Source organism: Dermatophagoides pteronyssinus, unplaced genomic scaffold (assembly GCF_027571235.1).
Source record: "Dermatophagoides pteronyssinus isolate colony J.1.1.1.1 unplaced genomic scaffold, Derpt_VIB-CSIC_2022.12 sq0002, whole genome shotgun sequence".
Taxonomy (NCBI): domain Eukaryota; kingdom Metazoa; phylum Arthropoda; class Arachnida; order Sarcoptiformes; family Pyroglyphidae; genus Dermatophagoides; species Dermatophagoides pteronyssinus.
In genome coordinates, this window is record NW_027461526.1 from 2,337,622 (window position 1) to 2,365,575 (window position 27,954).

The following is a 27,954-nucleotide window of genomic DNA, read 5'->3' on the forward strand; positions in this document are numbered from 1 at the left end:
AGCGTTCAAGATAAAATTTAAATCAAGCGTACATCGCTCCTAACATACGAAAATCTTTCGACTGTATGTTTGCTTGCACTGATTGATTACATTCGACGATTATATTCGATTATTGTTGATAATAATTTGATGCCAATCGTTGATTAAATCGAATGTTTGATGATAGAAACAAAAATTATGAAATACAAAATCTTTCTATACAACACATCATATGCTTTTTGTGCATTTTGGTGTGCATACTGTCGATTTAGAATCATCAATTCGATTGTATAGCTAATTCAATCCATCATCATTGATTAATAATAATTGATTCAATCAGACAATAGCCATGATCAATCGTTGGTTGATTGCATTTGCTTGTGGCTGGGTCAATCTGTTCATATTTTCCGTATTTCGTTCATCCGGTCTGGTCTATGTAAAAATACTTGAATTATTTGATTGTTCATATCAACAGGCTGCTTATTCCGTTTCATTGGTTGGTAGTGTTGCATCGACTACCGGGATCGCTTCCGGTTTTCTTACTCATTATTTTACTCCAAGATCATTGATTATGATTGGCATACTAATATGTTCGGCATCAATTAGCTTAACGTATTGGGCCAATTCGATTCATTTTGTCATCATTTCTGTTGGAATATTACAAGGCATAGGAATTGGATTTGTCACGTGTCTATTGCCTGCCGTTCTCAATTCCCATTTTAATCGACAAAAATCAATTGCTTTGGGTATTTCATATGCTGGAGCAACTTTGGGTGCATTCATTTTTCCATTGGTCATACAATGGATGTTTTCAACTTATGGTTTTCATGTTACTATGCTCATTTTGGGTGGTAAGTCTAATTTGACATTTGATATAAACTTTTTGCTATCATTTATTTTTTTTCTCCCCTATCAAGGTGTCATTCTGAATGCCATTATAGGCGCCATATGGTTGAAGATTAAAGACAATAACTTTGAATATGAACAAGAAGAACATCAATCGCCTGTACATCAAATCCCTATGGAAATTACCCGAATCACCTCTACGGAAGGTTCTATTGATTGCAACAACGAAGAAAAAAGTGTTGAATTTTGGCAACAATTCAAACATAATCTCATAAAAGACTATCGACTTTTATCAAATTTTCGATTTTTTCTTTGTTCATTTACTTACATTAATTTTATCATCGATTTTATTGCCTTCATCATCATTCTACCCGATGTGGCTAAAGATCGTCAAATTTTACCAGCAGATGCTAAGTGGTTGTTATCCATATTTGCCATTACCGATTTTGCTGGTCGTTTAATACCAGGTTGGCTTTCATTTTGGAAGCTTACATCAGATAAATGCACATACATCATGTCAATCTTAATTCTTGGTTTGTGTATGCTACTTTTAGTCAATATTGAATCTTGGACGAATTTCGTTCTTGTTACATTACTATGTGGATTTGTTACTGGCTGTCAAATGGTTTTATCACCGGTAGTGTTGGCCGATTATTTTGGCACCGAAAATACTGCCATTGCATTCGGTATGGAAAATTTTATCTGCGGATTACTTTCAATGTTTCTTCGACCAATGATAATAGGTAAAAGGAATTTATTTTAATGTATAATTATTTTAAACAATTATTATTCTATTTACAAACAGGTATAAAAGACATTCATGGCACCTATTACTATTTAGGCTACATCTTATTTATTAGCACCATCATCAATATAGCCTTGTGGATATTTGAAATTGTATTTCGTCAAAAAACATTAATTGCACAATGATTGTTGTCTAATAGAATTTTCATTTCATTTCAATAACTGTCATCGGTTTATTATTATTGTCGTTGTTAATGACTGCTTTACTAGTATTGATGGTCAATTGATTTGAACGACTTGCTTTTAATCGAATTTCTCCAAAAGACCAATGACGTTTGCCAATATAAGTTGAATAGATGTTAGCGAATGGACATTCGACAAATAGATAAATGATTAAGGCAAAACAAAAACTATATACCCAATTAATAATGAATTCGTTGAACTGTTGAAAAAATTTTAACAAAAAAAAAAAAAAAAAAAAATTAGATTTCGAAACAGAATTAGACAAAAGATTACCATTGTATAATGATCAAAAACCAATGGTTGTCGTGCGTATGCATATCGAACCCAGGTAATAATGAAATGAATCAGATAAATTGAATAACAAAGTTTGCTGATTGGTGTGAAAATTTGGCTACTTAAAAAATCTTTGACTAAATGACAAGTATGAGTTATTTCACAAAAGAATATAATATAGGCGATCGATAAGGACCAAGCAAGACGATGAAATCCTGCATACAGGCTTTGAATAATCATCGGTGTTTGTGGATATGTAGTGAATAAATAACCACTGATAACGATCAATATCATGAACAATAAAGCTGGAATCCATAAATAGGGGAAAAAATTGGGCATTCTAGGATTAGGTTGTTGGTTTTTGTATGTAACCAACAGATAACCGGTTACAATACCGACTAAATATGGTGTTAAATGAAGATAAGTTGGCATATATATTTCGAACATTTCTCGATACATTTGCCTTAATAAAAGTAATTTGAAAATGAATTTTTGACAAAAAAAAGAAGACAATTTAACTTACATTTCGTCAATCTGGTTGAACAATATGGTCGGATGAAATTGTTTCATGTAAAAATGAATGGTAATCAATGTACAGAATAATAAATTACAAACACTCATTCCAATTATGGCTCGTTTCTGAAATCGATATATCAAAAAGATGAATAAAAAACTGAGTAAAAATAACTGAAATTCAGCCGATAAATACCAAGTATGCACCTGGCATAGATTCTTGGTATCAGAACGAAGATTAGCCGTGAATGATATAATCATCCACCAACTTTGATAACAGCCATTTACTTGTTGATCCATTATTTCTGACCACAATGGACCTTGACCGAGATTCGGTATGAGGAACACTAAGGCAACAATCAACCATAATAATGGCCAAAGTCGTATAATACGATTTGAAATAATTTGCACAATGTTGATTCGCTGTTTTGATTGTAATAATCTAAATGAATTATATGAATGAAGTAAGGCGCTCATTATGAAGAATATATCAACGGCGGGCCAGGCATTGAATAGAAAATACATTTTCATATCAAACAATGATTCAATAAAACGTGTACTCGATCGAAATGCTTCTTTTACTGATAGTAGATAAGCATGACCGTATACCAGCCAAATCATTGTCAATACTCGAAGACCGTTAATGGATGCGAAATTTTCGGTACTAGGAGGTTCGAGTAAAGCGATAATGTTTTGCTTGATTGAAATGCGTCGTAACAAAAAATGCCATTGATTTTGATCGTTTTCATGCCATATTGGTAATAATTCAATCGCTGTTGCAGTAATGATGCTAACAGTTATTAAAGTGAATATGATCAAAATCGATATTTGAAGTGGCGTAAAATGTTCAATATCTGATAAGGTTTGACAGCTATCCACATTGACGACAAATTTGTCAATTTTTAACAAATAATCAACAATTGTTTGTAGATCGTTTTTGCTGCATCCAGAAGGTAAACAAAGTGCCGTACGACCTTGACGAACTTTGAAATAATGAGCGTAACGCAAGAAATCGGTGAAAAACTGAAAGAAATAAAAAAATAATTCTTTGATTAAAATAATTAAACTGCTTACAGTCGATTCTAATGCGGTTCCAGTCGTATTGAAAATTAAATCCTGTGTGATCAAATGAGTTCGGTTTGTAGGAACAACGGCATGATATTTGAGCAGACAATATTGACCATGAATATTTTCATTGGGCAAACTACTTTCGCCAGCATGAAGACATTCATCAAAATCACCAAAATTTGTATAGGTACCAGCCAATATTCCAGATGATACAAAACCACTGGCATCAAGTATTCGATAAGCCCAAGATTCTTGTTTAACTAATGCCATCAGGAAATCTGTCATAGATTGTTCACATTCGATTGAAATTTTTTGTTCAGTAATCAATTCGCTTTGCATTAATGATTCGGAAGCCATGTCGACAATAGCATTGTTAATTTGGCTTAATATTGAACTATATGCTAACCAAGGAGCCAGAATATTATCATTTTTGTCTAAAGTTTTCCAATATTCGGAAGATACGGCATGACCAAACTGTTCAATATTATTGCGAAGATTGGATGTTGAATCATAGATTGATGTTCGATTTGTTTCATCTTGAACGGTAAATGTAAAAAATATTCCAAACCAAATCAATAAAATCAATTTGAATGAAAATTTATTCATTTCAGTTTGTAATTTCAACATTATCGCGATAAATGAACAATAATCTATCCAAAATGAATTTGATTAAAATGTATAAACTGTGATCAAATGCGGGTTTTATTTGCTATTTACATCAAAAATTATGGGCAGTACTTTTCTTTTCATTATTCAAGTTCATTTTTTACTTCAACAAATTAGTTGTCTTTTGTCTTAGAAAAAAGGGGGAAGGATCAGATCGGTTTTTTCGATGCAATGTCGTAACAATTATGATTCAACGGAGCATCGTTTCACAATCTGTAATTGTGACCAATAACCGTCTATCATCATTTCCGATTGAGATAGAACCCAAAAAGGGAAGGATCTTGAAATTAAAAATAAAATTGAATTTTGTTACTGATTTAATTCCTTAATATTTTATTACGTTTTTTAAATTTTTTTCTACACATTTTTTAAATCAATCATAATAACAATTGTTCATTTTTTCATCTAATCATAATAAAATATTTAATAATTATCCGGATTTGTATGAAAATTTTTCATCGAAAAAAATCCGATAAATCCGATTATAAGTGAAAGAAAAAAAACAAAATCGAATTTACGAAGCGAAATTACAATCCAAATTTTTTTTTCAAACAAATTTTCTCAACCAGATGGCAGCATCAAGCAATTACATTACATTGAGATTGCATGTTGCCACACCATGCATCTAACAAATTCGAATGCTACTACAATTAAGTTTTGTTTCCACTCTATTTAAACGCTTATCAAACCACTCATATATGAAAAAAAATTCCGAGTTTACAATCGAACACATACAAAATAAATTGTTAGCTCGCAACGTTTTTTATTATGTTCATTTTTTCCGTAAGCTTCATGGTAGCTTGATGTTCGAAAGACAAATTCCAACGCCAATTTCTATCGCCTTCGTCGTCTCATAGTCTCTTAACGTTTTCACATTTTCATTTTTTTTTTCAACTTGGACAGTATACAATTTCTTAACTATTCATCAACAATTAATCACATAACTTATTTGATTAATCCATAATATTCGGTATTAATTCAATATCAATGCTTGTACAATTTTTATTATACGAGAAAATTCAATTCCATAAATCGTGTTTCTCCCCTTCTGTTTTTTGTTGTTTCTACTACCAAACAAAAAAAAATCTGGTGAATTTTGAAAGATTTTCCGATTCTTTTCTCTGTTTTAAATTTGCCTTTTATTGTTCTTTTGGGTATTTCCTATGATCCAAAGAGAAAAAACGACACAATTTACCTAGCGGATGGTGATGATGGATCATTTTTTCTCATTTTCAATATAATACTCAAATACATAGATTTTTTTTTATTAACTTGTATACTCATCATTATCGATCGTCCGTTTGGAGTCACTGCAATCGTTCGTATGTTTTTACATACGTACTTTTTGTATCTAGGACAAGCAAAGCGATCACAAGTGATGATGTGCGATTTCATCAATAAACAAGTCTTTTTGTTAAATGTCGTTATACAGGCGTTTTATGATTTTTCTATTATCATTATTATTATAAATCCAGGGCAATGGTGGTTCTGCTTCTTTTTTATGTGTTTTGTTGAAGAAAAACTAAAATGTTCGATATTTTTTTTTCTTCAACAAGCACATTGAAAAACACAAGTTGATATCTGATAGTGGAAAAGATCATTATTGGTATAAATAATTATTTTATAATCGATTAATCAATTTAAATGCTCGAATAGATTAGCTTTATTTAGTTGATTGGTTTACGTTTTTCGTAATTTTTATTCACCGAAATTCTAATCTAAGGTTCCCTAATTTTTTTATTTGATTTTCAATTTTTTTCTAACTGATCAGATGAGAAGAAACACGATAACTAAAATTTTCAATGAAATAATTTTTCTAACCATCCGAATTCTTTTTCTTATTTTATTTTCCATATTATTTGTATAGTTTTTTTTGAGAATCATTTGAGATCATTAATTTCAAGGAGAGTACAAATTCGATTTTTTCCAGTTTAAAAATTGGATGCCAGGAAATTTTTTATAATGGTAATTTAGCAATATTTCCATTTTTGTTTGTGATCGATTCAATGATTGAAATGTTTTTTTCTCTTCACTGTTTTAGGCTCCAATAAATCCAGTCCAGATATTAGATGCCTTTACACCACTATTGACAGAAAATGGTGGCATCAAACCGGTAGAGGATCAAACACAATTCCAGAAAATTTACGAGTATGTGTTTTACGAATGGCGATGAATTTCTTTTATTTTTTATGCAAACAAAATTTGAAAAAACTAATCGGATTGTAAAATTTTAATTTTTTTTCCATAGTGTAATGAAAAGTTGTTCAACAAAATTGGTTTCCAAATGTATTTACTATCAAATTCTTATTTCAACAAGCCCGGAAGTGTTGGAACAGTAAGTATTTTCATATCATCATTTTGATAAAATAAATATAAATATAATATATAAAAATCAACAATTTTAAACAATTTTTAGATTTCTTAAAATTGGTGGATGGGACCTTATCTGTTTATGGGTGAAATCGTCACGCGATATTGGCAACGTTACATTTTTGTTGGACCTATTAAAATTGTTACACATATTACCAATGAATATTGATCGTTTACGTGAGAATGAGTGTCCAAAAATTGTTAAAAAATTGTGTAAACATGAAAATGAACAAATAGCATTGAAAGCTAAACAAATTATTAAAAAATGGACTAAAATTATACAGACATTGTCCACAACGACGACGACGAACTCTTCGTCATCGTCATCAGATAAAATCAATAGTAATTCGGGTAAAGAGAAAAAACGTAAATCATTTGATAATTCCTCCTCCTCCTCACCATCATCATCATCATCGGATTATCTTAGTATTAAAAAAAGTAAATTATCAAATTCTACGGATACAGAAACAGAGGTAATAGCGATGAATAAATTAGATCGTTCATCGAATGAAGCAATAACTGACGTATATGAAACATATACGGCAGACGAAATGAATAAACTTATGTTAGAAAAACCATCGGCATCAAGTGAAACGATTATAACTGCAAAACGTCCTGTTACGGCTAAAGTTAAACCGGGCAAATTTCGTCTCGATCTTTCTGTGCCGTCGACAATCAAGAATGATAAAACCAAAAAATTGAAAAGTAATCAAAAAACTGATCAAAGCAATAATGATCAATCGATAAAAAAATTGCTTTCCAAAGATAAATCTTTCAAGGTTACTTCACCTACTCCTGCTAACCGTATTATTTTAAAGGTAAATTTCAGCCAATCAAAAATTATTCACAATTCTGATTTTTTCATTAACAATCACAACTTGTTTATCTAACATCAATTTCTGATCATTACTTTTTTCTTTTGTTTTCATCCATCCTGTTTGAAATTTTTGAAAAAATTGATTAAATTTTTTAGGATTCGAAGAGCTTTATGGATGCCCTATCGATGATGCCCATAACCAATGTTGTCAAAAAAAGACGTAAAACAACGATGAAATTACCTACAACAACACCGACGTCAACTTCAGCTTTGGCTTTGAATGCAAATAATATTAGTACTGATAATATGAAACGAGATTCATTTGCATTAAATGATAAATCAAATAGTAATACTTCAGAAATTGCTATAAATAATATTTCATCATCAGAAAATTGTCAGGATAATGAATCTAATAAGATTAAAAATGAGATCAGTCCAACACTGACTATAACTAATGATTCTGATCTTAGAAATCATTCTGATTCAGGATCAAATGATAATATCAGCAACAACAATGATGATACTATAAATGATGGTAATCTTTCTGTAAAATCTACAACAAAATCTGTCGCTCCCAGATTTTCATTCTATAAAGATATCCTTGATGAAAAATGTGATGGTCATGATGATAATGTTGAGAATGATGCTTCTTCGAAATTGAATAGTAATAATAATACAATTTTAAATGATGATTCCGCTAATAAAAATAGCGATGCTAGCGACGTTACTGCCAATAATAGTAAAAATATTGTAGTTAATGTCCATTCAGAAGATGAAAAATCAATTTCAAATAGGCAAAATGATGTTGGTGATAATGTTGATAATGATGATGATAAAAAGTTGGATTTCAAATCAAATGCAACAAGTGTTACATGTTCGGTTAATTCTTCCAAACCGAAACCAATATTATGCTATATACGCAAAAATTCCAAAAAACGTGTTAGGTACGCATTTAGGATGACTTTGTTTTTGATCGATAACTGATTATCGATTTCTTTTTTTACACAGGTGGCCTGATGATGATACTGATTTGGAGAAGGTCAGATATTTTGAACTTGACGAAACGGAACGAATCAATGTGACCAGACCGTCGGCCGATATGAAACGATTTGATATGAAACATGAAGCCCAAATGATGAGTGATGCTAAAAAGAGTCGATGCTTTAGCTATGCACCATGGCATCTAATACCGATAGATATAGATCCATCTAATATTCTTGTCGAACGTGGAAAAGATTCTCGTGAACGTATTATACAAATGGAACGGATGCAAACAACTTTAGAATGTTTTTACTTTCATAATCAATTGCCGGATAGTGCCGATGAACCGGATCATAATGCTTATGAGCTTATGTCCGATTTATCTAGTCAAGATATTAAAACAAAAATTATACCGTTAGAGGATGAGAATGCAAACACAATGGATAGGGCAGTTATTCAGGACTATTCTTCAACAATGGATCAACCACAACAGCTTCCACCTCCAATAATTGATCCTATTGCATATAATAATAATATGCCATTTAATGTGGGTGGTGGCCCAATAATGGATAATGGTGAAAATTATATTCAAAGTTCTGGTGAACAAAGCTATTTGCCACCACCATCTCAAACATTGCCTTTCAATCACCAACAGTCAATGGGTTCACAACAATCTAATTATAATACCGGAACTCTTCCATATCAAACCAATCTTCCAACAAACAATTACAATGATAACAATATGGGGCTACCGCCACCTAACCATCAACCGTTTGATCATCCACCACCGTCTACGAATAATAATTTCAATAACGATTATAATTCTTATCGACAACCACCAGTTTTCAATCCTGCGCCGCCATTTTCTGATTTTTCGAACGTTCCCCCACCATCTAATAATAATAATAATTTTGGTGCTGGAGCGCCCCAATTTTCCAATAATAATCAAGGTTTTGGTCCTCCGCCATTATCACAACCCATTCAATCGAATGATAATTACTGGCCCGAGCCGAATTTCGGAAATAATACTAATCCAAACAATAATCATCTCAATCCTAATTATCCGCCTGGTGGACCACCACAACCAAGTCTACCGCCTCCACCATATCATCAAGGTCCACCTGGCCCAAGAATGTTTCGCCCAAGAGGTTCAGGTGGTGGTCCACGAGCTCCACGATTCTTTGGTGGATCTCGTGGAGGAGGTGGACCAGGCGATATGTGCAGATTTTTCTTTAAAACGGGAAAATGTAAATTTGAAAATCGTTGCAACTATTCGCATGTGATGGATCAGCAAAAGCCTCCTATTCGTTTCTAAAATTCATTTGCAATTCAATTGTACATTCTTTCATTCAATTTGTAATTGCACACACAAATTCATACTCGTCAAATGCTCATAAAAATTCTAACTTTGTACATTTATCAAATTACATCTAGTTTATTTTTTTCGAAATTCTTTCTTTACCATGAGAATTACATTGATTGTTATTCAATTATTATTTGTGTTTAGATCATATATAGTAATTTCTAGATCATCTTTCATTTAATTGCATGGCTTTTTTGTTATTTTTGTTTATTTGAAATTATTTTCTTTGACCATAATAATGAAAAATAAAATTCGAGATATTTTTATGTTTATATTAATCTTTAATGATAATTTTATCAACTAATCCGTTACCAATAATTTGAAAATCTTCGACCAATGATACCATATTGATGACAACATTATCTGTAGATAATGAATGAGATGTACCAGCTAATTTAGTCGCTTCAACTGATGAATATTTGAAGGGTCGTGTTTCAAGTATCTCTGGTCGCAATAGAACTCCAATTTCACGTCCACCATATTGATCATAAAAAAATAGGGCAAAATTATGATACGCTTTTTTCAACATAGTCAGATAAATGTATGCCGGATTATAATCGACGATCGGCATCGAATGTTGCTCATTATCAGCTGAATATAATGCGTGCTTGATTTGAATATTATCGGGAAAATCGAATGATTCATGTTTGTTTGGCAGAAATTTTGTATTCAATTTGATAATCATATCAAACATGCTCATATTCATTTTAAACAATGATTTCAGTTTGATAGGTTTAAATAATTGAAGCGATTCTCGCAATTGATCGTGTTGAATTCTTGCCAACCTTTGTAGATGAAATACTATTTGTGTATCCGGTGATAATCGAGTATGTTGTGACAGCTTTCGATCATGTCCCGTGACAATGGTAATAATAGGCCAATTGGCTCTTTGTTCTTGAAAACTTTGCCGAATACTATCCATTCGTTCGATTGTAAGTGAATTATTGAAATTTAAAAAAATTAAATTCTTGACAAAATCAAAATGACCGATAAAGTCAAGAACGCGGATGAACATGGTCAAGTGTGAACTAAAAAGATAAAATTAAGCAAAAATCATGGATAAAATAATTATTAAAATGTAAACTTACTTATTAGACGGATAAACATGACTGTCATGTTGAAAGAGATAGGCAACAAGCAGATCGATTGTTATTTCTTCAAAAAAATGTTTGATCATTTGTCGCGATAGCCAACGTTTGAATAGACGACAGGTGAGGTCATAGCAAAAATTTTCATTTTGAAAAGCGTTCAATGAACCACAAATTGCCGGTAATACTTGTGTTTTGAATTCAATCTGATCAGCCTCTATATTTCCAGAGAATTTTGGCCGTTTAGTATTGCTCGATATTTGTCGATGAATCGAAAGTTCTTTTTGTAATGCTATGATTAAACGAAAAACAAATCCTTGTATGTAGATATCCAGATGGGATGAATTCAACTTTACGAATACATTCTGACAACATTCTCGTAATGATTTAGCCAATTCATGGATTAGTAGATATTTTTGATTTTGAAATTCTTCCAAATTATTTGAAAATTTTTGTCCGATTGCATCAAGACGGACAACCAAATTTATTGGTCGTATGTATTTGATTTTATCTTCCATGGCGTTACAATCAAAAATATTGCATTGATTTTGCACATTTTTCGGCCTGGAATTGATAGGCAATGGTGGATACACATCGGTATGACGAGCTGCTGGATCTATGTTGACTACATCATTAACCTTGAACGATACATTTTTCAGATTATGTAAATGTTTTTTGATCATATTGATTGTTTGATTGATCAAAGAAAAACATTCTTCTCCTGTTCCATAATGAAATTGTGGATCATTAAATTTGAGATTTCTCATCTCTAGCATTTCGTCCAGATAATTGTAAGTCCATGAGATGGCATTTAATTTCAGATTCATTCTTCGGTTCATTACATGCTTGATAGCATTTAACACTATCAAACGACGATCACTGAATGTTTGCGCTTCCCAAACAACACACTCTCGTATATCACCATTTTGAAATCGTCGTATTTCAGAACGTTTAGTACCCCAAAGTTCACGAAAATTGTTGGCTTCTGGTTGGTTGGCCATTGGACCTTTAATAATTTGATCAAGAAAATTTTCTCGTCTGATTAAAATGCCAAAAACAATCGACCTGGTTGATGTAATCGGCTGGGCGTTTAAGTCCCATGATTCTTGATGAAGATAATTTTCTGGTTGAATCAATGTCAGACGCTCGCCTACAGCTTGTTGGATCAAATTTTGAATATCAAGAACCATAGTTTGAGTCAAATTTTTTCCACATTGGATATAAAATTTTTGATTTTTTAGTTGATCTTGTTTTAAACAATCGCCTAAAATGCTAATAAAAAAGTAAAGCTGTCAGAGCGGGAAAGATATTTAACTAAATTTAGCTTACCTAATGGAAAAGTCAAAGTATGAAGTAAAATTGATGCTGTTCTGAAAAATTTCATCAAAATCAACTTGTTTAGAATTGAGAATTTTAATTGTTTGATGACAATCTAATTTAATTCTTTCATAAATGCCTTGATTCAAATTATAACACATATTTGAATTCGAACAAGATTCAATAAGGTTGACAGAAAAATTTTTCATATAACATTCTTTGTCGACTTCTTGGATATTGTCATCGACAAAATTGATAACAAGAGGATTCGTTTGCCAATCAGAATCTTTCAATTTGCTCAATATTGTTTCGAATATTTGAATCGATGATGAATTAGGATTCAACAAGTTATTTTCCAACAAATAACAAGTTAACAGTGTCACAATATGTGCAAAGTGCCTACGCAGATTTCGTTTATCCAGCCAAATTCGCATTAGAATAAGTGAATCCTTAACATTTGAATGATTCGAAATGAGATTTTTCATGTATTCACTGGCTTGTACAATAGTTAAATCGTTGAGAATAGTTTGATTATAATATGGTGTCGATTCAAATTCTTCGTTCGTGATCAATGCTTTATTCTGAATAAGACATTTAGTGGGATGAAAAGTTTTATATACGAACGTTTTTCCATATGATGCTGTGGCAAAAATGTTGAATCGATAGTGTAAGCCAAGTTTACCCGTAGGTATCAAATGAATGCAAGTATTGAGATGATCACCATTGAAACGCCTAAATTGTAGGCCCAGTATTAGATCGTTGCAATGGTTCAAATGCTGAGCAATATATGCAAGATAAAAGGCTCGTTTATAATGATAAACAAAATCCATGTGATCTTTTTTCTGCCAACAAGATTTCGGAATTTCCAAAAGAAGATCAATTTCAAAATGATCTTCATTATTTCGGCTATTACACTGCAATGCATAACTTCCAACAACATGAACAGCAACCGGAGATTGAAAGAGAAAAGAAGCTTCGCATTTTTCGAATAATTGTTCATCGATCGGACATTTAACATTGATGAGTAAATTGGAATTCAATTTCTGTGCTGGAACATTCTCAAGCTGAGATAATCGTAATCTTAACGAATCGATCCAAGTGGTAATTTTTGTTGCATTTTTCTCGCCGATTCTATGTCGTAATAAAATATTTTCTACCTTTTAATAAAGTAATAGGAAATTTAAAATATATTAACTAGATCTGCAATGTTTTTAATCACCTTTTCAATTTTAGCCATTCTTTTCTAAAAAAAAATTAAAAAAACAAAATGGGACAAATTATAAATTCCAAAAATAATATTCACATTTCAAAACTCAAGGATTCCATGTGTTCGGCATCATTCATAAATGATATCATAGAATGGATAATAGATTTATTTTATGGTCGTTAACATCATTCAATGCCACTACCAAAAATGTACGTTTGAAAATTTTGAATCCATCGTACCAATTTCGATATTCTTGCATTCACAATTGTTCTGTAACTGTAATTTTTTTATTCAATCGAAATAAAATCAAAATAGAAATAGAATTCAATCTCTTATCAAATCAATTCATCGCAACTACACGATCACAGCATAAAATCCATTTTCCTGTTCCTCGTGAACGTGAGTATCATTACCTTTCTCTTTTCATTGTTGATTCCTTATTTTTTGACTCCTTAATTTGTTTTTTTTTGTTGAAAATTATGTCCAAGCTTAGTGATTCAAGAATGCGTGTATTTGGCGACATTAAAAATGGTCTAGAATTGCCCAAGATAAACTTTAATAAACAACAACAAGAGTCGAATAACGGAAAAGAAGTTAATTTAAACTTGAAACACTCAAATACTACTAACACGAACGTAATCGCTGGTGCAAGAATTTTTAAATCATCAAAAAATCACAGTTCAATTATGACTACGCCAAAAAAATCAGTTTTCATTGGGAAAAATTCTGATAATTCTTCTCATTCGCAAACGAAACGTAATGGATTAAATTTTGAGCTCAGTTTAACTCCTAAAGGAAAAGAGAATAAGATTAATTGCGATAATGATAAAGAAGGTCAGTCATACACATGTTTAGTTGATCCCATTTTAAAAAATTTTTCCCCATTCATAGATTTGTCGCATAAATCGAAATCACTTAGTCAACAAAAAAATAATGGCGCTAATATAGCGTTTAACTTGAATTTGGCTGTCAATATGGATGATACAACAAAAAACAATAGTCATAACATTCCCACAAACAGTGCTAAAAAGATCACCACGAATAGCAACGCCAATACAATGTTATCCGATTCAGGTATTCTCGATACAACACCAAACAAAATTGATCAACCATCGTCAATCAAAGTAGCCGTTCGTATGCGACCATTGGCTAACAATGAAAAAACTGGATCACAAAAAAATGGCAAAATTACAGATGTACTAATAAAAGATAGTAAAGTGATGATACCATCTAAAAAAGATTTATTCGAATTTGATTATTGTTTTGATTCATCAAATCGTGAATTGTTTCATTATGCTTCGCAAGAAGTTGTGTATCGCAAGATGGGTCATCCATTATTAGATTATGCCTTTCAAGGTTATAATGTTTGTTTGTTTGCTTATGGTCAATCTGGCAGTGGTAAGTGTTCATTTCAAGTCCAACAAAATTCATATCTTATTTGTTCGGTTTTTATTCGCTAGGAAAAACGTACACAATGTTGGGCACTGAAGAGAATCCGGGTGTTACGCCTCGTTTTCTCAACGATTTATTCAAACAAATTTCTACTACGAAAAAAGAAATTGAATACATTATCAACGTTAGTTTTCTCGAAATTTATAATGAAAAAATATATGATCTACTTTCTGATGAATTTGAAATGATTGGTAAAAATTTACGTGTACGTGAACATCCTCAAACTGGTCCATATGTTGAAGATTTAACGGTTTTCACCGTAGAAAATTATGAAAATGCTATGGAATTACTTAAAAATGGTCTTGATCGTCGATCGACTGCAACAACAAGTTTGAATGAGAAAAGTAGCCGATCGCATTCAATTTTCAGCATTATTTTGGTACAAAATCGTCATTTTGATAGACACGATGATGATGATGATGATGATGATGGCGGAAATAATCCACGCACAACAGAAACATCATGTATTTCTAAAATAAATCTGGTTGATCTGGCTGGAAGTGAACGCGTAGGTAATTTGAATTCGGATCATTTCCGTGAAGGTACGATGATCAATAGATCGTTATTAACGTTGGGCAAGGTTATCTCACAATTGGCTGATAATAGTAGTAGCCGTCTGAATTCGACACATCATTCACATATTCCTTATCGTGAATCAGTGTTGACTTATTTGTTACAAGATTCATTAGGCGGTAATTCTCGTACATCAATGATCGCAACGATTTCACCAGCTAAGATTCATTTGGAAGAAACAATCAGTACACTTCGTTACGCATCGACTGCACAGAAAATCGTTAACATTGTGCACGTAAATGAGGATCCAAAAATGAAAATCATCAACAGCCTATTGAAACAGATTAGTTTTCTTCGTAAAGAAGTGGATCGTACACGTGATTCACCACTCAATAATAATTACGTGGATAATAATCAAAATGAATTGAATAACTGTGAGTATGGAGACAACGAAGTTCGAAATGATGAATGCTATTGTGATCATGGAACCGAAAAGATTAGTGATCTCAAAAAACGATTTGAGGCCATGCTTAAAAATGGAGGAAAAATTCTCAAAGAAATCAAATCTAAAAAGCATTTCAAAAATGACCCCGATTTAAACCTTGATAGATTAAAATTTGAACATAAACTTGATCATCTTCGATCGTTGATCAAGTCAGTCAAAAAAGAAGATCATTTAAAAGGATTGAAAACGATTACAGAATATGAATCTAGTGATCGAGAGATCAATATAACAAAGAAGACAACTATTACAACCAGTGTGTTCGAATTTGATACCACAAAACATAGCGAAAAAGAGAAGAAATTTGAGCAGCGAGATTTCAAAAAAATTGAAACTAAATTTGATAATCATGTTGAAGAAAAAACCGATGAATTGAATGAAGATGACAAAAAGCTACAGCAAGGGGATAACGATACATTTCATTCATGTGATCAATCATCCAATGATGGAATGTTACAATTGGCCACTGAAGACAGTACGGCTAGTCAAAATTTTAAGCCGGACGATAATGATAGCATCAATAAAGATGAAAATTCCAATGTTTCGGAAGTAAAAGATGATCAAGTCACTGACAATGACTTAAAAGATGAAATTGACGATGAAAAGGCTGATAAATCAAAAACAACCATTAATTCGACTGGTGATCTTAAAGATACTAAAAATAAAGATTCTGGTTCAGATGAAGATGAAGATTGGTCAAGCGGTAAACGAGGTAAAAAGAACAAAAAGGATAAAAAACAAAAAAGTGGTAAAAAACAAAAAAGTGGCAAAAAAGCTCGTTGATGGAATAAATGAAAAAGCAGTTCATCCAAAAACATACACATGCAACAATGAAACAAATTCCTTGTTATAAATTATTTAAATTTTAATCAAATAAACATATCTCAATTAAAAACATGATACCATTAATTCAATTATTAATTTGAAAATTAATATTAAAAAATTAAATAAAGAAAAGATGCCAAATTATATGTAAAGACTGCAAATTATATGAGTTGGGCCGGAAACTCTGCAAAAAATAGAATTTGGTAAATTTATCATTCGACAGATGGGGCTTTTTGTCTTGCAAATGATTACTAAAAAACATTTTTTCCGTTTACATTGATTTATCCCGACATATATTCTTCGCATCTTTATCCAAATATTTATTTGTTTAGTTTCATCACCTTGTCATCGTCATACGCCCCATCATCGATTTGAGTACGTGACGTCTAATTTTTTTTCTTTCCCTATATAAAGAGCTAAATTTAGCCACTTTTCGAATCGCATCATCGTCAGAATCAAGCAAACTACGATTGCAGCCAGTTTTTTTTTCGAAGCAATCTATGATTATGCCTGGCTAAAACAAAGAATCTTGATGATAATCTTGACGTCTAGCTAGCCTTTTTGTAGATTGGCATTGATAGTATGTGTACGTACATGATATGATCAAATAATGTTTAATGGTTTAACATTTAACATTTTCAAAGAATATTCCATGATGCTAGCAATTCATTTTAATCGTTTTGAAAGAGAATACATCACAACCCTATCACGATAGTACAAACTTACTTTAAAAACTAGAAAATTTAATGAAATATAGAAATCATGATAATGGCACCATCATAATTTCTATATTTCACACACACCTACCAACATTATTGAATGAAAAAAATTATAGAGGTGATCATTATCGTGTGATGATTGTGTGTCTGTTTGAGCATCAACCAAAATAACATCTAAAACAACAACAATCAACAATTGTTATTTTAGGCGAATCGATAAAACAAAACAAAACAGAAACATTTTATTCATTCGATCATTGAAATCAATCAATTTGAACTCATCATTGAAATTTGATCTTTATTATTATTATTATCATCATAATTATTATTATTAAATCATTTTTACATTATATTTGACCCTATGATTTGTCTATTTGTAAACAACATGATATTATCGTTTTAGGTTTTCGTTGAATATATCTGACACATTGAAAATACTTTCAATTTCGAACAGAATGGATTCTCAACAACACTATTCTGCTACGGGTGCCGGATCTAATAAAAATATTGGTCATTATTCACAAACATTGACCTATCTACTTGGTGAACTGAAACATGTTTACGATCAGCGAGGTAAGTTTTTTTTTGTTTAATTTTCATCGATTCACAACATGGATTGAATATTATTATCAATATAGATGATCCTGAAGATAAACGTAAAGCAGCTTATGAAAGATTGGCAGAAATATCGAAAATAATGCGTGTAATTTTGGAAAAATATTCCTTACTAGAAAGTAAAGAATTATTATTAAACGCCAGTCAATTGGTAAAAGCTGTGAAAACATATGATTATGATAATTATTCAATTGAATTGCATTCACAATTGGTCGATAACATCAATTCTTTGTATAAATCATTCCAATACAAGTGAGTAAAGATAATATCATAATATTTTCATTTCGATCAATTTCATTCAATCGATCAATCATCAAGTTTTTGTTTATTTAACTTTTTTCCAAATGACAAATTTTGCCTTCACATAATTTAATTTGAAAAAGATCGACAAAATCATAGCAGCGATAAAATTTAATTTTATCACCATAGAAATCCAATTTAATCAGTTATCTTTTTGTTTATTAGCTGCTGCATTAGGCAATATGACAATACCTGTTGCATGTACTGTTTATATGAGAAAAAATGTCAAAATCAGCCATCAAATTAATGTTACCATATAAACCTGATGATTTTAATGATGATGATGTTTATTGTGTGTCGTTTTTTGCTTCTTCATACGATGATTATCTTTTTGTTTTATCGTATATCTTTGGAATTTGGACTTTTTTAAGAAAAAAAACGAAAAATTTTTCAAGTTGACCAACCGATGGTTGATTTATTGTTTTATTTGAAAATTGTCTTGTCCATCAACAAGATTTATGATAAATCTTCAGAATAATTCATGATAGTTCCGGTTATTTATTTCGACTATTATTGTTCGATTTGGTTAGAATAGCTTTTTTTCAATTTCGAAATTAAAATCCATACTCCAACAATTTGATCATTGATGACGATGAGATGTCGATGACCAATAGCTCCCTCATCGATTTTTGTTTTTTTATCATCTAAAAAATTGATAAGTTTGCATTTCAAAACAGATTTTATTTATCATCAATTTTTTTGTTATTTTTTAAAAATCAGTATTTCCAATTGTTTGATGCAAGACGGCGTTTCAATGTCTTCTTCAAAATCATTGGATATAACGCAAAAATTACAATCATCATCATCATCATCTCCACCTCCATCACAGCGACAACAACAAACATCAATTGGTCATCATAGTCCTTGTGTGTCAAATAAATCAAGAACATTGCCGATTAATATGCCCGAAGAGCGTATTTTTTCCTATGAATCAGGCGTAGATGAACTAATGAAACAGGCAAAATGTTGGTACAAATATATGAAAGAATTGGTCGCTTTTATTGAAAAACGTGCCCAAATTGAAAGCGAATATAATCGTGCCATCTCTAAAAACGATCAAAACATGCGAACAACAATTCATCAATTGAAAAGTGATAAAGTAAATATAAAAATGATTAATTTTTTATTTATTTTTGCAAATTTGATTGCAATGTTAATATTAATCAATTTTTCTTATTGTAATAATAATCCATTAGGCTTTTCTTCCTTTTAATGTTGTTTATAATCAATTTTGTCAAAATGAGATCAAAAATGCCAACATATGTGATAACAATTTCGATTTGTTGGGCAAAAATATTTTAGCTTCTGTCAATGAATTTCGTTTAGATTTTGATAAAAAAATTAAAAAAATCAAAGATGATTGGGCTAAAGCGAATAAACAGTTGAATGATGTCATTAATACTTATTCTAAATCGCGTGAAAGTTTTTACACGCCAAAATTACAAGATGCTGAAAGTAAAACGAGACAAAAATTCAGGTATATTTGTTTTTGTTATTTGTTATAAGTATGTTATTTTTCTCTGATTTTTTTCATCATTAAAGTTATTTAGAAAGTAGCAACGAATTCAATGAAGCGGAGATGAACAACACTAAATACCTATGGATTCTTAATGGACAAAAAGAATCGTTTAAAAAATCTAAACGTGAATTAATTATCCGATTACAAGATCTAATGGCCAATACTGAGATTAAGATTAAAGAGATAACTTCTCATTATTTTGAAACACTACGTGATTCAATTACCTATTCGCCTGAGGAAATTCACCGAGCAATTATCGATACTGATCGACATGAAATGGGAAAACCTTTTCGTGATTTTTCCAATAGCCTTCCATTGATGTTTGGCGATCATTCAATAAAGCCAACTAGTCATTATAATATAGAGAATATTGAAACTTATTCTAGCGAATCAGATAGCGGTATCAACAATAATTCAAATGTTTATTTAGTCAAACAGCCGAAGCAACAGCAATCGGTTCATATCCGTAAAGAAAACAAAGCAGTGAATGCCGTCAATTCTAATACACAATCAAATGATTTTCAGATGAGTAAGTTTAGCCTTATGTTGTAATTGAAAAAATTCTCAAAACTTTTTTATCAATTTTTTTGCAGAAGTTATTGAGAAAAAATACAAGGTAATTTTCCTTATTTTTTAGTTATGTTGGTTTTTTATTTGACCACAAATTTCTCCTCAGAGTGTCTATCAATACAAAAAAGGTGCCAAATGTAACGAAAACAAATCCGGTCCAAACCTTTTGTTTCGAGTACCTCTTTGTCAACTGTCTTCCAATGCCGTGCCAGATATTATTAAACAATGTGTTAAACAAATAGAAAAGCGTGGTTCCAGAATATCAGGCATTTATCGAGTATCCGCTGTAAAATCTCAAGTAGATAGCTTGACGAAAGCTTATGAAACCGATCCTGATAGTGTTGATCTATCAAATGTTTCTCCAAATGTGATTGCAAATTTGTTGAAACAATTTTTTCGAATGGTATGAATGCATTAATTTGAACAATTTTAAGATTTTACAGTTTGTATTTTTTTAGCTCCCTGAACCGCTATTAACATTCCAACTTTACAATGAATTGATCGAAGTTGCTACGAAATATTCAAAAAATTCTTCGCTCGATTCTTCTAGTGAAGAAGACATCGTCAATAGATTGAAAAAAATTTGTCGCCGATTACCGACTGTTCATTTTAATACCCTACGATATTTGATGAATCATTTGCGACAAATTTCTAAAGATTCAGAATTCAATCAAATGAATCCAAGTAATTTAGGTATCGTATTCGGCCCTACATTGCTGAAAAAAGCGTATGTATTTTTAAAAAAATATCCTTTCAATTCATATCTTAAGTTTATTTTATTTTATCTAAAGTGATAATGATGATACAAACATGCTATATGATACTAATCATCAAAGCCGAGTGATTGAACTATTTATTCTTTATGCCGACCGAGTGTTTGTTCATGATATCGAACCTGTGGCAATAGGTAGCGGATTACATCGAAACAGTTCATTTGGTCAAATTGATAATAAAAAAACCATGGAAACAGCATCTGATTCATACATGAAACATAATGGTGAAACTATTATGAATAACAGTCATGGCAACAGAATGCCACAATTATTAAAATCGGCTACATGCTCCTCTATACGGTCGGATGTCAATCAAATCAAACATAATATGAACCAGGCTCGATTCGAATTTTTCTCACCTAGTCTTAATCAATCCCAACAGCCGTCGCAACGATTTTATTCATCATCATCATATTCTCCTCCACAAATCGTAGATAATTTGAATCAAAAATCAAACTCAAATAAAGTATTTACGGCGATCACAAACCATTCAAATAATAATGTCCAAAACGATACTATATTATCTCCATTCTCACAAATAACAGCTTCAACAGTTGGGCCATTGAATCGTCATGTAGGCTCGTTACATCAACATCAGCAACAGAGGAACGTAAAACGTATCGTATCGGATTATCATTTGATCTCAAGAACTGGTAGCACTCAACGGCTTCCCGACAAATCAATCAGTCAAAACTCATCACCCAAGCCAATCTATGCTAAACATAATGAGCTTTCAAAATCATCATCCGATATATATTCATACAAAAACATAGATTTCTCTGTCAATTCAAACGAAGATCATGTCTGAAATTATAAAGATTTCTCACCTGTCAATTCAAAATCATTGTCAGCATTTAACCTATAAATTTCAATCCTCACAACAATTCATCTATTTTAAATCGTTACGAATGACACTTGGTAAACATAATAAAACTATATTTTAAAAAAATGGTATTCGATGTTTTTAATTTAGTTATCTTTATGATGCAAAAATGAAGTGGTGATTATGAAATACAATCAATGATCTTTATATGATTTTTTCATTGAAATTGAACCCATTCGGGATGGATCCTGTGATGGATAATAGACGCTAGATGAAGATGAAGAACCTATGCTAGGTGGATTTAAAGCTGGAACTAATCCAAAATAATCTGGTGTACCGGCAGGCAACCCAGGTACTGAAGCAACTTTGTGCTGCTTACTACTGGGACCTGGTTTGTTTCGTTCATCTTCATCTTCATCGGTTTTACGTTTGCCTTGCGATTTGCCCCATCTTATTGTTAATTTAGTACCTTTTATGCTTAGACGTTGGAATGCTTTCTTGACAGCCTCTTCAGCCGCTTGTCTAGTCGTGAACTGTACAAATGCACAATTTGACTTCCGTACTATGTTGATTGAACGTATCTCTCCAAATTGATAGAAATAATCACGTAAATCACTTTCTTCAATTTGTTCGTTAACGTTACCGATATATAAGGTAGTTATGGACTTATCTTCAGGTGGTATAGGCTTTGGCATTTCGGCGGCACGTTTCAATAATTTTTCGGCCACAGGATCGTTTACACCAAAATAACGATCTTTGATATTCTGGTCGGAAAGAGGATCACTTGGATCGGATGGTTTTTCATGACGATACGGACATTCTTCACCTCTTTTGCATTCACCTTTAACCCAAAAACTGCAAATGTGTGGAGCATTTCTTTTGTAATAAGGCGAATTTCTAGCCAATTTATTAAGAACATCTGACGTAGGCGCATCTTTAAGGGCCCCAAATGCTTCGGTTGCATCAGAATTTTGTACCGCACGATCGAGCATCTGTGAATAGTATTCACGATTTATTTCAGATTTCGGTAGCTCTAACTTTGTCCCAAGTACTTCATCACGAACTTGTACTGGTAGGCCATATTGTAAATCTAATAAACAAGTTTGACAGATATTTTTTGCCCGAGCGCATATGGTACAAATTTCAGTTTTTTTATATCGCATTTTTGATCCTGGACACCATCGAAATGTTGTGAATGGTCTATTACACACTTTGCATTCGGCTCCATATTTTTCTTTCATGACTCTTAGAAATGGATTATCACCTAAGTTTAATTTAAAATCAATTACAATCAAAAAATTATGTTGTCCAAACTTACCTAGACAAGTTTGACACAAAATCGGGAAAGATTCATCTTCCCAAACCTGCCGGTTATAATGCGAAGTTCCTTTGGACATAGCCATCTTTATTTATTGAAAACCGAAACAATTTTTTAAATCAAAATAAAATTTTTTCTAAACTGAATTCGAGCACGATCAGAATCCAATATTTTCCACCATTAACACCATTCCAATCCATATGAGTCATAATAGTTGCTCTAGAAATATCAATTCCAAAAAATTGTCCGTTTGAAACAAAATCACGACAAAAATGAGTTTTCAAAATCCCTTCAATTCTGTGCCAGTGATGAATACCGTTACATTGGACGTTGATAACTGTGAAGATGATTTTGAAGAATTCAATGAAGATAATTGGAATGTATCAACAATAAATAATCAACAACTATGGGATGAGAATTGGGATGAAACGGATGATGTGGATGAAGATTTGGCCAAATTTCTCAACATTAATAATACATCGGAAACGCAAAATGCTTAAATTTATTCATGTATAAACAATTTTTTCAAGTTTTGTATAAATAAAAATAAATAAAACAAAAAAAATTCAATCATAATATCACTTTTGTTGCCGGACTTTCAATTTTTGAACCGATTCGAATATAATGAAGGGACCAGAAATTTGTTTGGAAATGTTTAATTAGATTTTGATTTGTTCGACAGTAATTGGCGATGTAATGTTCAAAACTGAATTGACATAATGAAGCCATATATTGAAATGAGATTATTACATTCTTAATATGATCGAGCATCGAATTCACAGGATTATTAATTTTGATAGATTCGTTAGATGACGAACGTTGGTAGTCGTCAAACATCATCAAACTTTTGTTTTGATAATGGAAATTGTATGTAGGACCAATATGAACCACATCTTGTATACCCGTATGATATTTTAGAAACAATACTAGATCAGTAGCAGGAAATTGATTGATAGACATGAAAATCAATAGATCAGCGGGACGATATTCGGTGACTTGAGTGCTAAAAATTCGCCAGGATTGTCGCATTGATTCCCATTCAATATGGCGAAAATTTTCATCGTATTGCCTTTTGTCATTGAATTCGATGGTATTGAGAAATGTAAATGATTTGAATTTTGATAATAAACCGTGATTGAATTGTGTTTGAAGTGAAAAATTGTTTCTAGGTGATTCAAAAATGATATCATTGATAATAAACATGTCAATGAGTGGCGAAAATTCGTCAAGAGTTCTGTAAAGATTTTCCAAGTTGATCTGGTCAAGAGTACTATTTTGTTGATGATGAGAAAGCCAAATCAACGACATTAATAGTCGTCGAGGTTTATTCAGTGTAACGATTTTCAACTCTGAATTTTGCTGTAATACATTCTGGATCATTCGTGGAACCGAACAATTTTGACCAAAATAATTGCCATTACAGATACAAGTTTGAAATCCTATGAGGTTACTTTGAACGACTTGCGATCCTCGCCGTAAACATGAAAGAATATTAGATGATTGCGATGATGTAAGCTTATCTGTTAAAGTTTTATTGAACTGAAAATAATCATCTTGAATTTTATAATCATCCAATGAAGGTAGATCAAAATAAACAATGGAAGTTCCGTTCGGACGATTTTGGATCGTTTTCGTGCCAACTCGATGGCCATGAAATATTGTCGCCCTTAGATTGCTTGCGAGAAGAAAGTTCCAATGAAATTTATTAAGAAATGATGAATTTTGTAAGATTAATACATAGCAGCCAAATGTAAGGCAAAGAAGTATAAATAATTTTAATTTAGATTTTGGAAGACCATTGCCTATCATTGATCTATTTGTAAGGCACATTTTAAATTCCAACAAAATATTCTAGCGTTTATCACCATCAATATAATTAACGATAAAAAACTTTTTCTAATCCTAATAAAAAACACGAATTTGCAATTAAAAAAAAGTAAATTTAAGAAATTTTTGAGTCCATTATTTACGTTTCGATTGATCAAAATCAGTGTGTGCATTTATTTTTTTTATTTTTTTGTCTGTTCATTGAAATGGATATGCACATAACAAGTGTGACAATCGTAAAATTTTAATATATTGTTTTTTTTTAAATATATCGATCGTAAATTAATCTAATTCAGTTATTTTACATTAACTGTCAACAAATTCATGTATTTAAATATGGATATGATAGAAAATAAGATGAACTTCCAATTAGGCAAGATTTTTATCGATTGGTTGAGATGTTTGTTGCAATTGTTGTTGTAATTCGTAATTTCGTTTTCGTTGTTCATAATCAAGAATATAATCTTCATTATTATATCGTTCGACTGTAATCGGTTTACCAAAACCGATATTAGCTATCACTACTTCACCAGGATCACCTTTCATTCTTAATTTTTTATGTAAAGAACTTTTATCGAAAACTAAAAATGAAATTTAAAAAATTTTAATAGATTCGTTTTTTAGTAGGATTCATAATTTATTATTTGCAGATATATTACCGGGAAAAAGTTCGATATCTTTTTTATGTTTATTGAATGTGTAAAAAGAATATGCAAATGCAGTGGCACCAAGACAAACATAAAGATAGCGAGTTCGTTGATACCATTTTCGAGCCACATCGATCGGTATCGGTTTCATAATGGCTCGAAAAAATCGTCGAGCATGATGCCTCAAATACCACATGATTACGATGATGGTAAGAGGTTGAAAAAAACGTGAATAGTAATTCCAAATTAAAAATTTTATTAATGAAAAATTCTGTTCTACGAAATGATTATCCAGATGATTTGTCTTATTTAATTTTTCAACAAATAACAGAATCTATGAACAAATTCAAAATTTAAATGATACAATTTTTTGCAAATACCAGAAAACCATTTTTATTTATACAATGGAACAGCTTTAACAAACACACCATATTTTGGCGTTTCAGTTATTATTTTTTGTTCAATTGTCAATTCATTTTCAGTACTCGGTCCCGGTACTAGTCTGTATCGAAACAATAGTTTTGCTAAAGCCAATTTGATTTCATATAATGCAAACCGCATTCCAATACAATTACGGGGTCCATTGCCGAATGCTTGAAATGCAATTGGATCATAATTCTTTTTATCAAGAAATCTTTCCGGATCAAACACTTCTGGATTAGGCCAATACTCTTCGCAATGATGTAATTGGTATGTCGGTATTCGAATGGTCGAATCTTTCGGGATAATCATGTCGTTGTAATGATAATCTTCTCTGGTGTTACGCGTTATGAAAGATGTGACTGGAGGATAGAATCGCATCGATTCATTGATGACGCATTGCATATATGTCAATTTATTCACCGTATTATAATCAAATTTTTTTTCATTTGCGTAAAGTTCATTAACTTCATCTCGAACTTTATCCTGTACATCTTGACGTGTAACCAGAAAATGTGAGATGAATCCTAAAGCTGTACTTGTCGTTTCATAGCCAGCTTCATAGAAAATGATTGCATTTGCGATGACTTCATCTTGTGAAAGTGATTTGGAATTTTTGAATTTCTGCGCTCCATTCGTTTGTTTGACTGCAGTCATTTCATCATTGGACAGTTCTATGGTCAATTTTGACAGATCTTTTTGTTTAAGTTCATCTTCACTTGCTTGAGCATCAAGCATTAGCTGCAATAGATCGGGCGTTTTTACCGGACGATCCTTTCGCAATCGTATAGCAGCTTCAATTAATTTTGCTAAAATTGTCGAAGCCGATTTTCCTCTAGCTTCGCGTATAATTTCCAATAATCGACGGAATGGATACATTACGATGTCTAATTCAGGAAAACAGGTAAATAACAAAAGAAATCGATTAGGTTTTGTGTCAAACACCATTTTTGCTGCAAGAAAAAATTCATTCTTTGGATCATGTTGAACATTTGTATCGATTCCAAATGCCGTTTTCGATATAACATCAGCTGTGAGAAGCTGAAAATCTTCATAAATATTAAATTCATTTCCATCTTCTGCATGTTTATCGACTTTGTTAATGAATATGTCAATGGCTGATTCTATAATGGGAGTAACCATTTTTAATTTCATCGCACTGAATGTTGGATTCAATATGGTACGATGTTCTTTCCAACGAGCACCACGTGATCCAATAACATTTTCGGAAAATCTTGGATTCGGACGAATACCATGTTTTAGGCCAAATGTTTGTCGGTCAGAAAATTTATCAAAATCTTTGATTTGAAATCGTTTGATCAGTTCTAAATCTATGGTCAATACATTTGGTTTTGCGCCCACATAATATCCACTAGTTTTGCCATAATGATCGATCAATTGTTGAGATCTTTCAAAGTTAGACTTTTTCAACAATGAAAATATATTACCAGTGATCAGATTTGGTTCAGGTCCATTAATACCATTTCGTTTCAGGATGGTCATTTGACGTTTTCGAATCACATAAAATGTGATTAATAAAATTAAAACAAATATAATTGTGCAAATCATTTTGATGTATCCAAATAAATTAATGAAATAATTAGAACAAAATACCAGGCTGTACTACTGTTTTATATTGGCCATAATATCTAATTT

At 31.6% G+C, this 27,954-nt stretch overlaps 10 protein-coding genes across 14 annotated transcripts; 4 read left to right on the forward strand and 6 right to left on the reverse strand.

Annotated features, from left to right (window-relative positions):
• Positions 1 to 52: 52 nt before the first annotated feature.
• LOC113788335 (monocarboxylate transporter 12-like) lies at positions 53 to 4,341 on the forward strand. Of its 2 annotated transcripts, XM_027337801.2 has the most exons (3): positions 197 to 830; positions 897 to 1,568; positions 1,631 to 4,341. In XM_027337801.2, exons 1-3 carry the CDS (start codon positions 329 to 331, stop codon positions 1,753 to 1,755), a joined length of 1,299 nt encoding a protein of 432 aa, XP_027193602.1. In that variant the 5' UTR covers positions 197 to 328; the 3' UTR covers positions 1,756 to 4,341. The 2 variants fall into 2 exon arrangements, with proteins under 2 accessions (XP_075680757.1, XP_027193602.1); XM_075824642.1 differs by having other exon boundaries at positions 53 to 1,568.
• LOC113799766 (O-acyltransferase like protein-like) lies at positions 1,563 to 4,293 on the reverse strand. Its single transcript, XM_027350462.2, has 4 exons — positions 3,673 to 4,293; positions 2,609 to 3,621; positions 2,086 to 2,548; positions 1,563 to 2,011 (listed from the first exon to the last, which is right to left on the reverse strand). The coding sequence occupies exons 1-4, from the start codon at positions 4,291 to 4,293 to the stop codon at positions 1,775 to 1,777; spliced, it is 2,334 nt and encodes a 777-aa protein (XP_027206263.2). The 3' UTR covers positions 1,563 to 1,774.
• A 711-nt stretch (positions 4,342 to 5,052) lies between the features above and the next one.
• On the forward strand, positions 5,053 to 10,137 carry LOC113799489 (uncharacterized). 2 transcript variants are annotated; one of them, XM_075824632.1, is made up of 7 exons: positions 5,053 to 5,302; positions 6,201 to 6,297; positions 6,374 to 6,480; positions 6,581 to 6,667; positions 6,749 to 7,520; positions 7,676 to 8,463; positions 8,528 to 10,137. In XM_075824632.1, the coding sequence occupies exons 2-7, from the start codon at positions 6,295 to 6,297 to the stop codon at positions 9,813 to 9,815; spliced, it is 3,045 nt and encodes a 1,014-aa protein (XP_075680747.1). In that variant the 5' UTR covers positions 5,053 to 5,302; positions 6,201 to 6,294; the 3' UTR covers positions 9,816 to 10,137. The 2 variants fall into 2 exon arrangements, with proteins under 2 accessions (XP_075680747.1, XP_027205943.2); XM_027350142.2 differs by lacking the exon at positions 5,053 to 5,302 and adding an exon at positions 5,483 to 5,938 and having other exon boundaries at positions 6,200 to 6,297.
• Positions 9,908 to 13,693, reverse strand: Mat89Ba (nucleolar protein 6 Mat89Ba). Its single transcript, XM_075824631.1, has 5 exons — positions 13,572 to 13,693; positions 13,488 to 13,511; positions 12,281 to 13,425; positions 10,952 to 12,223; positions 9,908 to 10,891 (listed from the first exon to the last, which is right to left on the reverse strand). Exons 2-5 carry the CDS (start codon positions 13,503 to 13,505, stop codon positions 10,138 to 10,140), a joined length of 3,189 nt encoding a protein of 1,062 aa, XP_075680746.1. The 5' UTR covers positions 13,506 to 13,511; positions 13,572 to 13,693; the 3' UTR covers positions 9,908 to 10,137.
• A 261-nt stretch (positions 13,694 to 13,954) lies between these two features.
• Positions 13,955 to 16,911, forward strand: LOC113799696 (uncharacterized). The gene is made up of 3 exons (XM_027350386.2): positions 13,955 to 14,309; positions 14,367 to 14,873; positions 14,936 to 16,911. The coding sequence occupies exons 1-3, from the start codon at positions 13,955 to 13,957 to the stop codon at positions 16,723 to 16,725; spliced, it is 2,652 nt and encodes an 883-aa protein (XP_027206187.2). The 3' UTR covers positions 16,726 to 16,911.
• A 123-nt stretch (positions 16,912 to 17,034) lies between these two features.
• On the forward strand, positions 17,035 to 22,217 carry LOC113799632 (rho GTPase-activating protein 45-like). 3 transcript variants are annotated; one of them, XM_075824634.1, is made up of 10 exons: positions 17,035 to 17,142; positions 17,890 to 18,059; positions 18,125 to 18,353; positions 19,122 to 19,500; positions 19,598 to 19,878; positions 19,944 to 20,449; positions 20,514 to 20,536; positions 20,597 to 20,893; positions 20,949 to 21,217; positions 21,282 to 22,217. In XM_075824634.1, the coding sequence occupies exons 2-10, from the start codon at positions 17,942 to 17,944 to the stop codon at positions 22,069 to 22,071; spliced, it is 2,892 nt and encodes a 963-aa protein (XP_075680749.1). In that variant the 5' UTR covers positions 17,035 to 17,142; positions 17,890 to 17,941; the 3' UTR covers positions 22,072 to 22,217. The 3 variants fall into 3 exon arrangements, with proteins under 3 accessions (XP_075680749.1, XP_027206099.2, XP_075680750.1); XM_027350298.2 differs by lacking the exon at positions 17,035 to 17,142 and adding an exon at positions 17,211 to 17,353; XM_075824635.1 differs by lacking the exons at positions 17,035 to 17,142; positions 17,890 to 18,059; positions 18,125 to 18,353 and adding an exon at positions 18,868 to 18,926.
• Positions 22,183 to 23,546, reverse strand: LOC113788433 (pre-mRNA-splicing factor RBM22). The gene is made up of 2 exons (XM_027337888.2): positions 23,405 to 23,546; positions 22,183 to 23,350 (listed from the first exon to the last, which is right to left on the reverse strand). Exons 1-2 carry the CDS (start codon positions 23,487 to 23,489, stop codon positions 22,281 to 22,283), a joined length of 1,155 nt encoding a protein of 384 aa, XP_027193689.1. The 5' UTR covers positions 23,490 to 23,546; the 3' UTR covers positions 22,183 to 22,280.
• Positions 23,547 to 23,888: 342 nt separating this feature from the next.
• On the reverse strand, positions 23,889 to 25,451 carry LOC113788387 (uncharacterized). The gene is made up of 2 exons (XM_075824643.1): positions 25,375 to 25,451; positions 23,889 to 25,306 (listed from the first exon to the last, which is right to left on the reverse strand). Exon 2 carries the CDS (start codon positions 25,232 to 25,234, stop codon positions 23,975 to 23,977), a length of 1,260 nt encoding a protein of 419 aa, XP_075680758.1. The 5' UTR covers positions 25,235 to 25,306; positions 25,375 to 25,451; the 3' UTR covers positions 23,889 to 23,974.
• Positions 25,452 to 25,457: 6 nt separating this feature from the next.
• LOC113788738 (uncharacterized) lies at positions 25,458 to 26,074 on the reverse strand. The gene is made up of 2 exons (XM_027338192.2): positions 25,891 to 26,074; positions 25,458 to 25,812 (listed from the first exon to the last, which is right to left on the reverse strand). The coding sequence occupies exons 1-2, from the start codon at positions 26,072 to 26,074 to the stop codon at positions 25,601 to 25,603; spliced, it is 396 nt and encodes a 131-aa protein (XP_027193993.1). The 3' UTR covers positions 25,458 to 25,600.
• A 181-nt stretch (positions 26,075 to 26,255) lies between these two features.
• Positions 26,256 to 27,927, reverse strand: LOC113799844 (cytochrome P450 3A2-like). Its single transcript, XM_027350543.2, has one exon. The coding sequence runs from the start codon at positions 27,865 to 27,867 to the stop codon at positions 26,272 to 26,274; it is 1,596 nt and encodes a 531-aa protein (XP_027206344.2). The 5' UTR covers positions 27,868 to 27,927; the 3' UTR covers positions 26,256 to 26,271.
• Between the last annotated feature and the right edge of the window lie 27 nt (positions 27,928 to 27,954).

Coding starts and splice junctions, on each gene's coding strand:
- LOC113788433 (XM_027337888.2), bottom strand. CDS start 23,489: ATGGCTATGTCCAAAGGAACTTCGCATTATAACCGGCAGGTTTGGGAA. Junction 23,351..23,404: donor TTTGTGTCAAACTTGTCTAG/GTAAGTTTGGAC, acceptor AATTAAACTTAG/GTGATAATCCATTTCTAAGA.
- LOC113788738 (XM_027338192.2), bottom strand. CDS start 26,074: ATGTGGTATTTGAGGCATCATGCTCGACGATTTTTTCGAGCCATTATG. Junction 25,813..25,890: donor AGATATCGAACTTTTTCCCG/GTAATATATCTG, acceptor TTTCATTTTTAG/TTTTCGATAAAAGTTCTTTA.
- LOC113799489 (XM_075824632.1), top strand. Junction 6,481..6,580: donor CAATTCCAGAAAATTTACGA/GTATGTGTTTTA, acceptor TTTTTTCCATAG/TGTAATGAAAAGTTGTTCAA. Junction 7,521..7,675: donor CTAACCGTATTATTTTAAAG/GTAAATTTCAGC, acceptor TAAATTTTTTAG/GATTCGAAGAGCTTTATGGA.
- LOC113799766 (XM_027350462.2), bottom strand. CDS start 4,293: ATGTTGAAATTACAAACTGAAATGAATAAATTTTCATTCAAATTGATT. Junction 2,549..2,608: donor TTCAACCAGATTGACGAAAT/GTAAGTTAAATT, acceptor ACTTTTATTAAG/GCAAATGTATCGAGAAATGT. Junction 2,012..2,085: donor TTTTTGATCATTATACAATG/GTAATCTTTTGT, acceptor TTTTTTCAACAG/TTCAACGAATTCATTATTAA.
- LOC113799696 (XM_027350386.2), top strand. CDS start 13,955: ATGTCCAAGCTTAGTGATTCAAGAATGCGTGTATTTGGCGACATTAAA. Junction 14,310..14,366: donor TTGCGATAATGATAAAGAAG/GTCAGTCATACA, acceptor CCCCATTCATAG/ATTTGTCGCATAAATCGAAA. Junction 14,874..14,935: donor TTATGGTCAATCTGGCAGTG/GTAAGTGTTCAT, acceptor TTTATTCGCTAG/GAAAAACGTACACAATGTTG.
- LOC113799844 (XM_027350543.2), bottom strand. CDS start 27,867: ATGATTTGCACAATTATATTTGTTTTAATTTTATTAATCACATTTTAT.
- LOC113788387 (XM_075824643.1), bottom strand. CDS start 25,234: ATGTGCCTTACAAATAGATCAATGATAGGCAATGGTCTTCCAAAATCT.
- Mat89Ba (XM_075824631.1), bottom strand. Junction 12,224..12,280: donor TACTTTGACTTTTCCATTAG/GTAAGCTAAATT, acceptor CTTTTTTATTAG/CATTTTAGGCGATTGTTTAA. Junction 10,892..10,951: donor CATGTTTATCCGTCTAATAA/GTAAGTTTACAT, acceptor TTATCTTTTTAG/TTCACACTTGACCATGTTCA.
- LOC113788335 (XM_075824642.1), top strand. CDS start 329: ATGATCAATCGTTGGTTGATTGCATTTGCTTGTGGCTGGGTCAATCTG. Junction 1,569..1,630: donor TCTTCGACCAATGATAATAG/GTAAAAGGAATT, acceptor ATTTACAAACAG/GTATAAAAGACATTCATGGC.
- LOC113799632 (XM_075824634.1), top strand. CDS start 17,942: ATGGATTCTCAACAACACTATTCTGCTACGGGTGCCGGATCTAATAAA. Junction 19,879..19,943: donor AAAACGAGACAAAAATTCAG/GTATATTTGTTT, acceptor TCATCATTAAAG/TTATTTAGAAAGTAGCAACG. Junction 21,218..21,281: donor CCTACATTGCTGAAAAAAGC/GTATGTATTTTT, acceptor TTTTATCTAAAG/TGATAATGATGATACAAACA.